The 15290-nt window shown below is 45.1% G+C and overlaps 1 protein-coding gene across 3 annotated transcripts; it reads left to right on the top strand.

Annotated features, from left to right (window-relative positions):
* The first annotated feature begins 3008 nt into the window (after positions 1–3008).
* GEM (GTP binding protein overexpressed in skeletal muscle) lies at positions 3009–15057 on the top strand. 3 transcript variants are annotated; one of them, XM_063079680.1, is made up of 5 exons: positions 3009–3088; positions 4423–4762; positions 11572–11648; positions 12439–12643; positions 13799–15057. In XM_063079680.1, the coding sequence occupies exons 2-5, from the start codon at positions 4432–4434 to the stop codon at positions 14074–14076; spliced, it is 891 nt and encodes a 296-aa protein (XP_062935750.1). In that variant the 5' UTR covers positions 3009–3088; positions 4423–4431; the 3' UTR covers positions 14077–15057. The 3 variants fall into 3 exon arrangements, with proteins under 3 accessions (XP_062935750.1, XP_062935749.1, XP_062935748.1); XM_063079679.1 differs by lacking the exon at positions 3009–3088 and adding an exon at positions 4013–4183 and having other exon boundaries at positions 4462–4762; XM_063079678.1 differs by lacking the exon at positions 3009–3088 and adding an exon at positions 4013–4183.
* The last annotated feature ends 233 nt before the right edge of the window (positions 15058–15290 follow it).

Below are 15290 nucleotides of genomic sequence, written 5' to 3'. Positions count from 1 at the left end.
GAGCGAGGGGAGCCGCGCCCCTTATATAGAGACAGTCCCTCGCCTAGGACGTGTTCCCATCTGATTGGTGGCTGCCCAATCGGCCCAGGCGTGTTACCGAGCAGCCCTGCCCTCCACCGGAAATCAGCGCCATCTTGTAATGGCGATTTCGGGCAGCTCCTCACACCCACCCCTGGCCTCCCTCTGTCATTCCATTTGAAATCATGGGACCTGGTAGCTCAAGTCTACATGCTGAGAGAAAGACAGTGACAGGACAGAGAGGTGGGCAGGCCCCCCAAGGGACTCCAAGTTCACATCATCCAGGACTTGAACTCAGAAAAGAGAGAGCAGAGCAGACTCTGACCACCAGTAACATGTGACCCAGTGGAGATCATGAGCTTTGGCCAGACAGATAAAAACTCCTCTTTTGAGGGGAATTAGGAAGGGAACAGGTCAAGGAGGGGCTAGAACAGGAACAGAGGCCAAAATATATCCCCTACTCTGAATGTAACAGTGGTTAAGGCTGTGGCCCCAGAGAGTGCAGCTCTCCCACCTACCAGCTCTGTGACCTTGGGCTAGTTATTTTTAACCTCATTTCTCAGCATTTTCATCTGTAAGATATAGGTAATGGCAGTGATGATGAGAATTAACTGAGATAGGGCATGTACATTGTGCAAGAAATGTGAGTTAATTTCGCTGCTTTGAGTTCTGCCTCCTTGCTATATTCTTTGGCTACTCATTTTAGCTAGAATCCGAGGAGCCTTCAAATGCTGGCAGAAAGAATATGGACAGAATAATTCATAGAACAAGAAACTATAATATTCTGCCAATTTTTCCTCTTCAAACTTGCCACTTGCCCAAATGCACTGATTCTACCTTTTTCCTCCAGTTCCATACCTTCAAATGGTCCCAGTGAGTGGAAATCCTGGATGAGGTAGCTGGGACCCTGCTGGATAAGATTTGGCTCTCAACTGTGCTTTTTGTGAGGAGTAACTGTGAGTTTTCCCTAAATATTCACTCTAACATAATGTTTTCTCATTTGTCTTCATCTGGCTTCTGCAGGACAGAAAATTTAAAATGGTGGATTATTTTATCCTCGTACAACATTGCTGTACCCAACCTCCTCCTCCCCTAATCTTTGGAGTTGACTTCCCTTGGTATGTTTCATATACACCATATGAAAAATAGTTTGTAGTAGATATTTCTTAGGCATAGAATTAGGTTCTTATTGATGTGAAGTATTAGGTTCTTATTAGTAGGCAAAAGTAGAATTGAAAGACTATATGATATGCTTATAAACTCTAATTTATTCTTAGTCTTCATCCCCAAAATGTTTCTGTTGAGACCAGTTGACAGACTAAGAGGTTTAGCACGGAAAAAGCATGGATAATTCTAATATGCAGATAATCCACAAACTACTTGACATGTTTTTGGAATGGAATGGGTGATTATACCTGTGGGAACAAACTTTCTCTTTCCCTCCTTACCTCCCCTGCCCCTTTTCTCCTTTCCCCACATCTGTAGCCATTCCCTCCTGGCTAAGCCCAGAAGAAAGACTTGACAGAGTGAAGGCATCGTCCAGAAGATTATGTTGCTCAGGTTCTGTTTCCAGCTCTGCCATTTCCTGAGTGGTCGTCATCCCTCGGGGTCTCAGCTTCGTCACATATAAACTAAGTAGGAGACTGGGGCCAGGACACCTGAGCGCTAAGTTTTTTTTACTCTGTGGATTCTGCCTTTGTCAGCTTGGGGCCTGGCAGGTCTCAGCAGCTGGGTATTTAGATAATCCCCAAAGCAGATAAATGCCTACGGGATAACTGAGAATCGACTCTAATCACTGCAGAGTCCAGCCACTTGAATAGACTCTGGTGCCTTTGGCAGCTTCCCGGAGCCACCAGCCAACCCAGAGATGAAGCTGGCTGGAAAAGCGGATGGATATATTGGAAAAGCCAACATCATCTCTAAACACAGCATCTGGGAAATGCCCATGTCCCCAGGAAGAGGTCACTGAAACCCTTCACTTGGTGGTGCAGTGCAAAGAGTCAGGCAAACCAGCTTTCGAATCCCGACCCTGCAACTTACAGGAGCTGTGTGTCCTTGGGCAAGCTCTCCGGCCATGAGTCATTTTCCTCCTCCATGAAAAGGGGTAGCAATAAATCCACCTTGAAGAATGGAAGTAAGGATTAAAGTCCCCGGAGGCCTAACAGTACCTTCTAAGTAAATGTCCTCAGAGGTACTTAGTTACTATTTTCCTGTGCCCTTTATTCCCATGAGTCTCTCGGGGGCCTTGGGCTCAGCGCTCATCCCCATGGCTGGGACGCATTGGCTCCATGCCAGAGGCCCAGCGTGCCGGGGATGCTGGTACAGAGGTGCTGCTGATTGGAATGCTGATTAAATTCCCTGATCGAGGGGCCTCAGCATTCTGGCTCGGAGCAGGAGGGCAGGCAATATTTAGCACAATCTGCTTGGATCCCTAATTATGTTTCAAAACCGCCCCTTTCAAGGTCTTGTCCCCTTTCCTCACCTCTCTCTGGGTCCCTGCCAGAGAAGGGAAACGAAACAGAGTGCGGCTCCCTCCGCTCCCCTCTGACGGGAGCGAAGGTGACAGGCGGCAGGAAGAGGCTGTTTTCCTTGCAGAAGATGCAGCTAAAACACGCCCTGGCCGTTCGAGGTGGCTGCAGCCCCATCCTGGAGGCTGAAGTCTCCGCGCACGGCTCATCCCTGTTTTTTCCCAACTCAAACCTGCCTCCTCCTCCAGCTCGCAAGAGCTTGCACTTAATGTATTTTTCCGTTTTCCTGTGTCCACCTGGGAAAAAGAAAAAACAAAAGAAAGGAGGCCCAGGCTTGAACTGTCATTTTTTTTAAAAAGGGAGAGCGGTCACATGACTGAGAGTCACTGGTCTAGCCAAGTGGCTGCAACTCGGAGTTTGCTGCAGAGCCGCCCGCTCCCGGCGGGGGCGCTGACGTCACGGAAGAGCCGGGCGGCGGGTCTGCCGGGCTCGCTATAAGCGCGGGGCCCCGGCGCCTGCGAGCAGCGGCACGGGCGGCGGGCACCGCGGAGCGTCCCCGCGCGGCGTCCCCGGGCCGACCGACGGCGCACGCAGCAAGCCAAGTAAGGGGGGCAGCCCGGGAGGGACTGTCCCAGCGCCGCGGGCAGGGCCGGGGGGAGTGGGCGTTTCCCGCCCGCACAACTTTGGAAGTTGAGCAAAGAAACCTGCAGGGTGCGGCCGCGCTGCTGCTTGCGGGTAGAGGGCAGAGCTTCGGGTGCAGGGGAGCCGCTTCCCATCAGCAGGTTCCTCAGCTCAGTGCAGGAGGATCAGGTGGTCAGAGGGCAGCCGGAGTGACGCTTCATGCTTTTGTTGTTTGAATGCAAGTCGGCCCCCTAAGTTGCTGCTTTTAAAATGGAAAAACCGGTCGGTCGCCCTGGTTAGTGGCGGAGGGGTTGGGGTGAGCGTGGAGAGAGGATGGTCTGTGCCTTTCTCCTTCTCACGCGGGGATCTTGCTGATGCAAACGTGAATGCCTCTACTTTATCTCACATAGCCTGGGAGAACAGCCCTCCCTGCAGGGCGAGGTAGTCTTGCAAAGAGAAAGTTGTAGCTGAGTTGTTGAATGTCATTTAGGAGAGTTTGGCCTTCTGATGTGCTTCGAGAAGGTGGGAATCTGAGTTGAATTGAAGAACTCTCGGAGTGGACGTGGTTTGATAAGAGTGAAGCACTTTATCTGCCAATTTGATAAATCTGAGCATGAGCAGGTCACGTGCCTGCCAGAACGACTAGGCTTGGGGCTGGGATGTTTTAAACACGGCATCTGTGGGCAAGAGGGCAGAGCTGGGCATAAACCTCAAACAGAAATCTCCCCTCCCCCAATAACGGTCTATTCAGGCAGCTGGAGAGCATCAGGGCGACTTTACTAAACATGGAAGTTCCAATAAGTGCCTGTCCAGTCCAGCCAGGGGGAGTGATGTCATTGCCACGTGTTTCGCACTGAGGCACAAAAGCCTGCTGGACGCTGGTGCAGTTAAGAACTGCAGTTAGACCAGAGTAGCTAACCTGGCCAGCTGGTCCCCAGCAATATCAACTTGTCGCCTTGCAAGCCATCTCTGGACGCTGTTGGTTCCTTCCAGCTGCCTCTGTGCCAGCTCCGAGTGGAGATTCCAAGGCTTCTTTGAGGATGGAGGAAGCCCATGGGCAGTGGGCAATGTTAATGGTACTTTTTCTTTTTGCAAATGACAGTCTGCCTGAGGAGCTGGTTACTAACAGTGTGGGGTGTGTGTGCCATGTTGAAAGCCTAGCTTACTGGGGTTTGGGACTGTTTCTTTGGTGTTCCTTATATTAGGGATACTTGGTTCTTCCCTCATCTAATATCACTGATGAGTGTGTGTTTGAGCCCCCTGAGCGCTCACTCATGCTTACTAATGCTGGTGTCTTGGCTGCTTTGCTCCCTAGGACCCAACGATGACTCTGAATAATGTCACCATGCGCCAGGGCACTGTGGGCATGCAGCCACAGCAGCAGCGCTGGAGCATCCCGGCCGATGGCAGGCATCTCATGGTCCAGAAAGAGCCCCATCAGTATAGCCACCGCCACCGCCAGTCTGCCACCCCTGAGGACCACTGCCGCCGGAGTTGGTCCTCCGACTCCACGGACTCAGTCATCTCTTCCGAGTCGGGGAACACCTACTACCGGGTGGTGCTCATAGGGGAGCAGGGGGTGGGCAAGTCCACCCTGGCCAACATCTTCGCGGGCGTACACGACAGCATGGACAGTGACTGCGAAGTGCTGGGAGGTAGGTGGCCCAGCCCCAGTGGCTTCTGTCTGTCAGCACTGGTCCAGGCAGAAAGAGCAGCAGTGGGTAGATCATTTATCTGCAGAGTTGGGAGCTGAGGTTATGCATTCTTGGCACTGGTTGGAGAATCTGAGTCCCCAGAAAAGCCCTGGCATAGGCCCTTGGGACAAGAAAATGAAAATGCTTGTAGACATGACCAAATCTGTTGAACCTGTGCCAGATAAGGAACTTCTTAGATTCCAAGTCTAAAGGGGCTGATTAAAGAGGGCAGAGATCAGGATCCCACTTCTGACTTTTGCTGATTGTTACCCAGACCTTATTCCAAGAGCTCAGTATAAACACAACCTTTTTCCTTGGTTGTACCTTTTTCAAACCAAGTGATTTGAAAAAAACTGTTAGGATGGATTCATCAGTTTTTTCCCACCAATATTAGAGACATTCGAAATAGTTCAGAATCTGTATTTGAAATACAATATTTTTTAAAAAAATTTTGAAGTGTAATGATACTTTGTATAGAATCTTACCATCTTTCAAACAATTTTCCCCATACAATCTCATTTAAGATATTTATTTATTTAAGCCTTGCCTATTTCCAAAACTGATTTGAGGTGACATCTCGTAAATGCACATATTCCTCAACTATGGGTAAAGGCAACCCTGTATGCTGAGAAATAATATGAGGATCCTAATAGCTAATGGTATCCATACAGGGTCTTTCAGCTGTGGCTTCAGTCTTAGCATACTTGACCAGGGTAGCTGTGTGTCCCTATTTGCAGCTGTAGAAATGAAGGAAGACCCATCCAGTGTAACCCCAAGTCACAGGGTCTATCTGTATTCTGAGTTTCGACTCACACTGAATCACAGCCTTCCGAGGAGGAAGATGCCTCAGGGGTGACTCAGTTCCCCCCTCCTCTTGATGCATGTGACTCCTACTCCTCATTACCAATAGCCCATTTCCTCTGAAGGTTCTATTCTTCTTGACTGTCAGTGCCAGGGAGTTCACTGTTTTATGAGGCAGCTCAGGAACTGGGCTGTAAATGATGACTCATTGATGTAACATCAATTTCTCTTCTCATTTCTGGAAGCTTGGCTAAACTATAGCTAAACAAGATTCAAGGAAGAAATAGGGCCAGCGTTATACAATTGATTCTCTCTTCCTTTGTAAAGGCTGGCAGGTGACTTGCTAGAAGAGAGGGAAGGGAGGAAGGAATGTTTGGAATGAACATTTGCAATGGGAGAGGTAATTTACTAGGTGCTTTATAGTTGCTGTCAATCAACTTGGTCCTTGCAAAATTCCGGTACTTGTATGAGTAGATTGTGTCCCAGGGAGACAAAGTGGCTTACCTAGGAATCTAGGTTTAGAATTTGGAATTTTATAATCTTGATTGGGTGCTTTTCTCATTCTATTATTTATGGGGAACTTGCTATGTGCCAGGCACTGTGCTGGGTACTTTCCACACATATTTCTGATAATACCAAATTGGTATGATTTTTCTAAGTATTAATATCCCTATTTTACAGGTGAAGAAATGAAGCTTATAAAATTAAGTGACTTTTCCAGGATGAAAAAGTTAGTATATGGTATGGCCAGGATTCAAACCTGGTTGTAGTTGATTCCAAATCCTGTGTTTTTCCACTATCCCCTGAAGCCGCAGGACTTAGCTGCCAAATGCTGTTAAGTACTAGAGCACAGTGAAGGGGGCATCAGCCCGTGCCTGGCTCTGTGCTGGCTCTGGGGTATGCAGTGGTGAAAGAGTACACCCTGCTCTCTTAGTGAGAGCTAAGTGTCCGTGGCTGTATCAGAGCAAGGTAAAATTAACGAGTGCCTTGAGAAGTAGCAAAGTGCTTTGGGGATTGACATAAGGAAAAAAGAGGGGTTTTTTTTTTGTTTGTTTTCTTTCTTTTTTTAAAGAGAGGAATTGAAACAGTTAATGGATAGTTGACTTTCAAAAATGTTTGTTCATTAGAATGGAGTGGTGTCTATCCAGAGAGTGCTATCCCTATAGACATAAAGTGTTAAGAACACCTGGAATTTGGGAAGGTGAGCTTCTCCATTTGGGCAATCTCTTAGTTGAGAGGGAGAAGAAGAGAGAGAGACAGAGAATTCTTTCCTTATCTCCTTAAGCAGAGAATGTTTGTCAGTGAGAAACTTCTCAGGTGACCCATCCTATCTAATGTGTCCGATTTGAGTAACTTAATTTATACCATTTAGAATTACATCCCTTGTCTGTAGGTCCTGTTGGAATCACTAGCTGGCTTTACGTTTCTCAAGAGGAAGGTTTTCCAAGGCACCCCTTCATTGTATTTTCCAGCATTAACCATAAGAAAAAAAATCTACTCAGTATTCTCATCATTATTTCTCCTAATAAAGATCAATGTTACAGTTATATTTGATAATCTTATGACTTTCTGTGCACATGTAATTCCATTTGTTCATTCATTCATTCCTTACTGGTTACTGAACATATCCACAGAACTCGGTGAGGCACTGTGGGGACAGGCAAAGAGTCGTGGCGCTTCATCCCTAGAGATGCTCAGAGCACGTAGTAGAGATCAGATATACACGAGCAGTAAATCAAGATAGGATGTGGAAAGTGTCTTGAACGTGGTACAAGGAGAGTGCTGTGGGAATTCAGAGGAGAAAAGATTACTTATGGCTATGGAAATCAGGAAAGGTTTCATGAAAGAAGTGGTCTGTGAGCTGGACCCTAAGGACGAGTAGGATTTGGGCGCCCTGAGCTGGGTGAGCAGGCACTCCACACACACGGGGGAGGCACGGGAACGAGCACCGGCCTTAGGGTCTGAGGAGTGGGCTTAGACCCCTACTCTGACACTCACTTAGCTGGGTGGTCTTGGACAAGCCACCTAACCTCCTCGAGCATCATCATTAATACAATCAGGATAATATCTGTGTCATGGGATGTTATGAGGATTACAGGAGATAACATTTTAAACACGTAGCATAGTGCCTGGCACATAGTAAATGCAGAGTAAACATGAGTTAGAGCTGACTTGGAATCTGTTTCCTTTTGATGTGTGTATCTTCCAAAACTGATGGTTTCTTTACTTATTCCCCTAACCACTGTGGCCACTCTTGGCTGGGGCCCTTCGAGATGTGCAGAGCAGACATGAGCCACTAGAGGAGAGGACAGTATTCCTAGAGCAGGCATTTCTTCCAAGGGTCCCTGGGATTCCTTGGGCTATGAAAGCAGTTGAAAGTTTGAGGGGAGGGATGCTGGAGACGCAGAACCTCTGGGGGGCAACAAGAGCCAGTTGCAGCATGTGAAAGAACATCTGTGTGGGTTCCACACTGCACTTGAGCGAGTCTTAGGCAGGAGGGGCCTCCAAGCACAAGGGGTTTTAGAGAAAAAAATTAACACATTACGGAAGACTTTGTTCAGGACTATCGCAATAAGCTTCAAGACTATCACGATAGGGAAAGAGATGGGGCTCAACTCCAGATACAATAAGAACAAGTGGTAGTTTATGGCCAAGGAGCAGGTTGGGGCAGGGGAGTCAGTGGATGGAAAGTTAGTAAGAGGAGCCATTAAGGGCAGGGGGACTCTTGCTGAAGTCAGGCTAAGGACTAAGACATCAAAGGTGGCTGGTGAGGAATTTGGTCAGATATGGAGGGTGGGAGCTTCTCTCTTAATTGGCTTAGCAGGATTCTTGTTAAAACTGGATTCTGCAGGGACAATCACAAAAGCCCAAGGTAGAGACCTAGTTGAGAAGAGGGCTCAGGAGCCTGACTAAAGTTTGGTCAAGGAGAGAGTCTTTGTCAGGGGGATCAGATGTGGGAAGATACACCTAGGTGCACTGGTCCAAGGAAAGTGGCTGCTGACTGCAATTGCCCCCCTAGAACCTCTGTCCTCCTCCCCACCCCATTCAGGATGAGTTCTCTTGCTATGCAGAGTGTGCGTGGACACCCCCAGCTTTCACCCAGAGTGTGGGAGAAAAGAGAATGGCCCCAGACCCTGTTATTGAAAAGCCTCACAGGCCAACAGGATTCAACTCTTTCTCCACACACCTTAACCCAGAGCAAATTTCAAAGAGATCCTCCAGGCTTTTGTATTCTTTTATTTTCTCTCTCTTCAGCTGATTAGCACTTGAAAACGCTAAGACTTCCTCCATCTGAAGAAGTGATGATAATTTATCGACCTTCTACTTTGTGCCCAGGCTTAATATCTATGATTATCACATAGCCCCAAGGGTTGGATACTATTATCAATCCCGTTTCACAGATGAAGTAAACTGAGGCTCAGAGAGCTTAAGTAAGTGGTCCAGAGCCACATAGTTAATAAGGGATGGCACACAGGTTCTAATTAAGGTTTGCTTGTGCTCACAGCCACAATGTTGTATCACTCATTCATTCACTGAGTGACTTAGGGAAGAAGAGAGACCTGGAGCATTGGTTACTTGCAGGCTGGTGCCTGATTAGTTTAAATGGGATGTGGGGTGCATTTTTTGTGTTGGAAGAATCCTTGGTGCAGGTAGCACAAAGCAGGAAGGAGATGTATTGTTTTAGGCTCCCAGATTTCCAACGGGATGATTTGTAGGAGACTTCCAGAATGACAGATCTACTGGGCTTCATTCTCACAGCTGTAATCCATAGTCTAGTTTTCTTTCTCTAGACTTGTTCTGATATCTCTTACATCAAGAGGAAGTTTGGGTTTACTTTTTCTCTTAGCTATTAGAATACAGTATGTTTCTATCTGAACTTCTGGGCATTCAAGTGAGTCCCTTGTACCTGCTTTCGGGTGGTGAGTGGTGGGCTGAGGGCAGAAAAAGTCCTTTATTGAGAGGGTTTTCTGAGTGCAAGGAGAGCTCTTGGAGAAAAGATAAAAACTCTGTGGTCATAAGGCACAGTCAGTCCCCCACCCTGCCCCCATCTGTACTGCACAGTCTCCGATGATTTCCATTCGGTTGTATGAATCTGCATGGTAAGGTCATCGGGCCCTCTCCTCCAGTAAGCCAGAGTTCATCCCCCTGTGATGTCATTCACACTGCATATGTGGACAAGGCTAGCCTGACAGGCAGAGTAGATTTTTAATCCCCCAGTCGGAAACGATTACCTCTGATTAGCAGAATGACACTTTAGGAGATGGGGAAACTCACAGAAAGACGGCCATCCCTGGTTAACTTTCTTCTCAGTTGTCCACGTTTTCTTTCCCTTCCCTCTTCTGATTCCAGTTCTAGGTGAGGAAACATTAAACCAGGAACATTTTTTTTTTCTTATAAACCTCTCACTGTTATAAAACAAGAAATGCCTGATTCCCCCCAATGTAGCACTCCTGAGCTAGGATTTACCTGTAGTAGGAAATACTGAGTGTGGCAAGAACCAACTTTATCTGAAGAAGTGATGATAATGGCTAATTTATTGAGCTTCTACTTTGTGCTCAGGCTCAATGTATGTAATCATCACATAGCCCTAAGGGGTGGACACTATTATCAATCCCATTTCACAGATGAAGAAAACTGAGGCTGAGAGAGCTTAAGAAAGTGGTCCAGAGCCACATAGTTAATAAGAGATGGCACCCAAGTTCTAATTAAGGTTTGCTTGTGCTCACAGCCACAATGCTATATTATTCATGCATTCACTGGACAAATTTTTACTGAGCACCTGTAATGTACCAGGCACTATCGTGGGTGCTGGGAGACACAGTAAATAGCACAGATGCAAATCTCTGCCCTAACATTCAGGGGGGAGGGGAGAGACAGAAAATAATAAAAAAAGCAAGTAAAATGTATTGCATGTTAGATGGCAATAAGTGCAATGAAGAAACGTGAAACAGGAAAGGCAGTAAGGCATATTGGTGGAAGAGAGGTCTTGCAATTTTAAATCTCGATGGTCAAGGAATACCTCCCTCGGAAGGAGGTAAGGGAACAAGCCTTGTGGACATTTGAGGGAAGAGATTTCAGGCAAAAGGAACAACAAGAAAAATAATAAATCATTATGAAAATGATAATTTTCAAATCATGAAATTTGAAACAGGAAACGTGAAAATAGACTAGGACTGAGCTCAGTTGTATGGGGTTGACATGAATCTCTTTTGCAAAAATCCCAGAACACCCCCTGCCCCTCCTCGACGGATATTTCCAGGCTGGAGTTGCTTTGGCCATTGTACTGCGTTCACCCTTCACCTACACTCAATCTGGGCTCAAGTACAGGGAGGAAAGTTTCCATTACCAAGTAGAGCTGGAGGCTGCACTTCTGCTGTACTCAAGATGGAAAAACAAGCCCATTTATTCCTAGGGAACTGCATTTTTTTTTTAAAGGAAGAAAACCGCAGCCAAAACAGGGATAGTCTCAAGACTTTTTTTCTTGCACTTCTCCAAAGAGGAGAAATGTCTCTGAGCTCAGAGTTCCTGAAATTGCCAGTGAGTGTTCAGTAACCACACACTGAAAGGTACAATGGATTTCCACAAAGGCTTAAGAAAATGGGGCTTATCGTTCAACTAGGCAGCTAATGTTTTCTCATAGAATCATCCATTGAATCAGAATCAAAAGCTCTTAAGTGAGTTTATCCTCATAAATAGATTTCCTATATAAAAGGTCCAGGGATGATGAAAACAAATGCCTTTTACTTCAAATGGTTTAGTGATAACACATTCAAGAGATATAGGTACTGCAGGAATATATGTAGAATGTTGTTGACAAAAAATAATAATTTACCTTCACAAATGTGTGTATGTTTACATAATTAGTACCTATTTAGTAAGTTTATTTTCTAGCATAATTTTCTACATGGTTCTCTTATGTAAAAGTGTTGCATATTTGCCTGACTCCAATGTTACTGTTTCCTTTCTAGAAGATACATATGAGCGAACCCTGATTGTTGACGGGGAAAGTGCAACGGTTATACTCCTGGATATGTGGGAAAATAAGGTATGCAGAACCGTAGCTCTCTGTGGATTCCTTCAGGGCTTCCTTTCAATAGGCCGTTTGGTGTGAGGATGACCTTGTCTCATACAGCTGGTGTTCCAGATGAGGTGGGCTCATTTCCTTGATTAAAAGCATTTACTACTGAAGAACATGACTGTTCCAAGAAACAGGTCATTCACAAATGAGCTCTGAATAACAAGTAAGTTGCAGTGATTTGCTGTTAGTTCCATGAAAACACACACGAAAAATTGTATTTGTTTTAGCTAAAGTGCAAACAAGTATGGGTAGTTATTTTAAACTACATAAAACCATCTTATATGAATTTGACATTCTTAATACTAGTATTCAATATTTGCTTTTTAAAGATCTTGGGCTTCTGAGCATATATGCTAGACCTTCTGTTTATTGAGAACTCTTCTATTACAAAAGAATTCTTAATTTCATCATTTGGGAAAAACAAAGGAAGCTTTTGGGAAGTCAGAAAAGGCTCATCTTTGGTATTTTAGATAGAAATTGGAAATACTGTTTGGCATAGTAGTTGTGTAATATATCAACTCAAGCTGTAGAGGATATTGGAAAGAGAACTTTTTGGTATTAATACTATCCAGGCTAGCAATCTTTAGCCACCAGACATCTTGTAAGCATGGAAGACCAATGCATTTTTGGGAGTTGGAAGCAGTTCTCTTCTCTTATCAACAAGGGTACTTTAGGATATACATATTGTTTTTTTGCAAAACAACACCTCATTTCGCAGGCCAGCCTGAGCTCATGGAAGGGCTTCTTGTTTCACCAGGGGGAGAACGAGTGGCTTCAAGACCACTGCATGCAAGTCGGGGACGCCTACCTGATTGTCTACTCCATCACAGACCGAGCGAGCTTCGAGAAGGCATCTGAGCTGCGAATCCAGCTCCGCAGGGCCCGGCAGACAGAGGACATTCCTATCATTTTGGTTGGCAACAAAAGTGACTTAGTGCGGTGCAGAGAAGTATCTGTGTCAGGTAAGAGGAGTGGCGTGAGTGCTGTAGAAATGGTCTCTGGAGCACGTGTGTGCCTTCAGGCAGGTGCTCTGGCCTTCCTCTTTCATGAGGCAGGGACCAGGGACTTATTAAAATGCGAATGGAGTTTTATGGTCTACCTGCAGGATTCCAATCTCCCCACATCCCAGGGATTTTCTGGAATTCCTTTAGGGAAGAGATCGTCATGCTTAGGAGCTTACTGGCAGCCCCCAACCTTTTCTCCTTGTTCTTTCTATTCTCCATGGAGTTCCTAAGAGTTCAGGGAAGTGAAAGTAGTATCTTCATGCCAGAAGGACGGACATCTCCGATTTAGAGAAACTGTGAGAAAGAGTTTCACTGTGAAAATGAATTTTTCTCGTGCTGCCTCTGGTCCCTGCAAACTCTAGAAACTCCCTCCTACCCCCATTCCTGACTTCCTAAATTTCAGTTACGGAATCAGTCTGATGGTGTCACCTATGCTTTTTCATACTTAGTTCAGGGATAATTCCTATTTGCTGAGGTGTCACCCAAGCGCTTTTAGGGTCCTTGAGATTTTGTTGGCCTGATACAGATTTGGTCCCCGGTACAATCATAAAAATACTACATTGCCTGGCCCTGCTCGGGAGAAAAGAAACCTGATAAAGACAATGTATAGCTAGTGTGGGAATGTCTTACTACCAGGACGTGACTGTCTACAGTAATTGTTTCTTTCCAAACCCAAATTTGGAAGACACATGGACATTGAACACAATGAAATATTTGAAATTGAGACTGTTCCAGAAAAGTTTGTATATACCTCTGTAAAATCCTCAAATTTTTTTCAAAACGTCTCATGACAGCTTTTTTTTTTTTTTTTTCGTAAGAGAGGAAAGCCAAGTAGTAAAACTCTTCAATTCAGGAAACTGTCAGAAGAAAGAGTTAAGAATGTGGGCTTGAGGATTAAGCAGGCCTGGGGGGTTCTCCTGGGACACCCTTTCCTTCTCTTTACTCCTAAGAGGACACAGTGCGTCACAGTGGCCTCCTGTGTCCATGGCACTTGTGGCTGATTTAGAGTTACCTCGAGGACAGTTTTAGAGCAGGAATCACGCAGCATGGCCGTGTGCTGTGCAGGTTCCTGCTCTCATCCTCTCCCGATCTTCTCCCCGCCTTTCCTTCCAGAAGGGAGAGCGTGTGCTGTGGTGTTCGACTGCAAGTTCATTGAGACCTCGGCCGCAGTCCAGCACAACGTGAAGGAACTGTTCGAGGGCATCGTGCGGCAGGTGCGCCTTCGGCGGGACAGCAAGGACAAGATCGAGCGGCGGCTGGCCTACCAGAAAAGGAGGGAGAGCATCCCCAGGAGAGCCAGGCGCTTCTGGGGCAAGATCGTGGCCAGAAACAACAAGAATATGGCCTTCAAGCTCAAGTCCAAATCCTGCCATGACCTCTCTGTGCTCTAGGCACCCACAGTGACCCAGATGTCCCCCTGATGGATGTCACTGAAGGCTGTTGGGACCAATAATCTATATTAGATTGGCAACTTAAGTATTGCTAGATGTGGCTTCTCCCATTGCACGGGAACTAGTGTGTTAGCCTCATGGGCAACTCGAAGCATGGGAAGTGAGGGAGCTTTGTAAAGAGTCAGTATTTATTTACAGGAAAAGCCTGACCTTGCTCCTTGAACACCCAGGACTCATCAGAGGACATGTGTGGTGTTCTCATGTGTTTCTTCTCTTCTTTGGGTAGTAGAGAATTGAAGCTTACAAACGAATGCCTAGGACAGGATCTTTTCATCATTAAACTTTTCCCCGGTGTTCTCGTATGTGAATTTGAGGCCAATGGGTCATAAACAAATATAGGAAAGCTGTCAAAGGGTTTATTAAAAGGAGGGAAAACTTTCTATGTACCTTATATCTACAGAGCTAGATTTGTAGAACTGGGCACATCATGATCATGAACATTATTATGCCATCAAACCGTGAAAAGAAATGATGGACCTTGCTGGAAACTAAAGCTTAGCAAACAATTTTTGTTCAGTGCCCCCAGAGATCTGTAGTATTGAGAACTGATACATGTACCACTTGTAGCTTCAAAGATTATATCTTTTATGTCTTACAGTTTTTTATTTAGGGGAAAATTATTTTCATCAAATTCTACTTAGTCAAACGACCTTTTATGTTCATTATTTTTGCAACCATAGAGCCATCATAAAAATATTTTTAAAAATCCAAATTGTTGATAACCTGGAGTGCCAAATGCCAAATTTTAAAATATGATCAAAGGTCTGAATTTTTATAAAACACATAAAAACTTCCAGTACTTTGGGTTGACCCTTGTATGCCACAGCTCTGCTCTATTTATTATTATTTTGCAAAATAACCATTTTAACATTTGATAAAGCATATTTATGAACATATTTCTTAATAAAAATGTCCATTTTATTACCGTTTTCTATCTTTTTCAAAATATGCAAGTTTTTAACTATATGTCTTATAATAAAAGAAATAAAATCTTTGGGAAAAAAAAAGGCATTCTAAAATGTTTTTCCTCCCCAAACAAGAGAATTATGATTATTTTTGTATAGCTTTTAGAGCAAGCATATTCTAAAGAGACACCTTATTTCTTTTTCTCATTAGCAGTAGCTCAGTCATTATTTGTCTTAAAGAGTAACCTC

The sequence above is a fragment of the Cynocephalus volans genome, chromosome 15, assembly GCF_027409185.1.
Source record: "Cynocephalus volans isolate mCynVol1 chromosome 15, mCynVol1.pri, whole genome shotgun sequence".
Lineage (NCBI taxonomy): Eukaryota > Metazoa > Chordata > Mammalia > Dermoptera > Cynocephalidae > Cynocephalus > Cynocephalus volans.
Note: the sequence above shows the minus strand (reverse complement) of the source record. Positions and strands in the feature narration are given on the sequence as shown.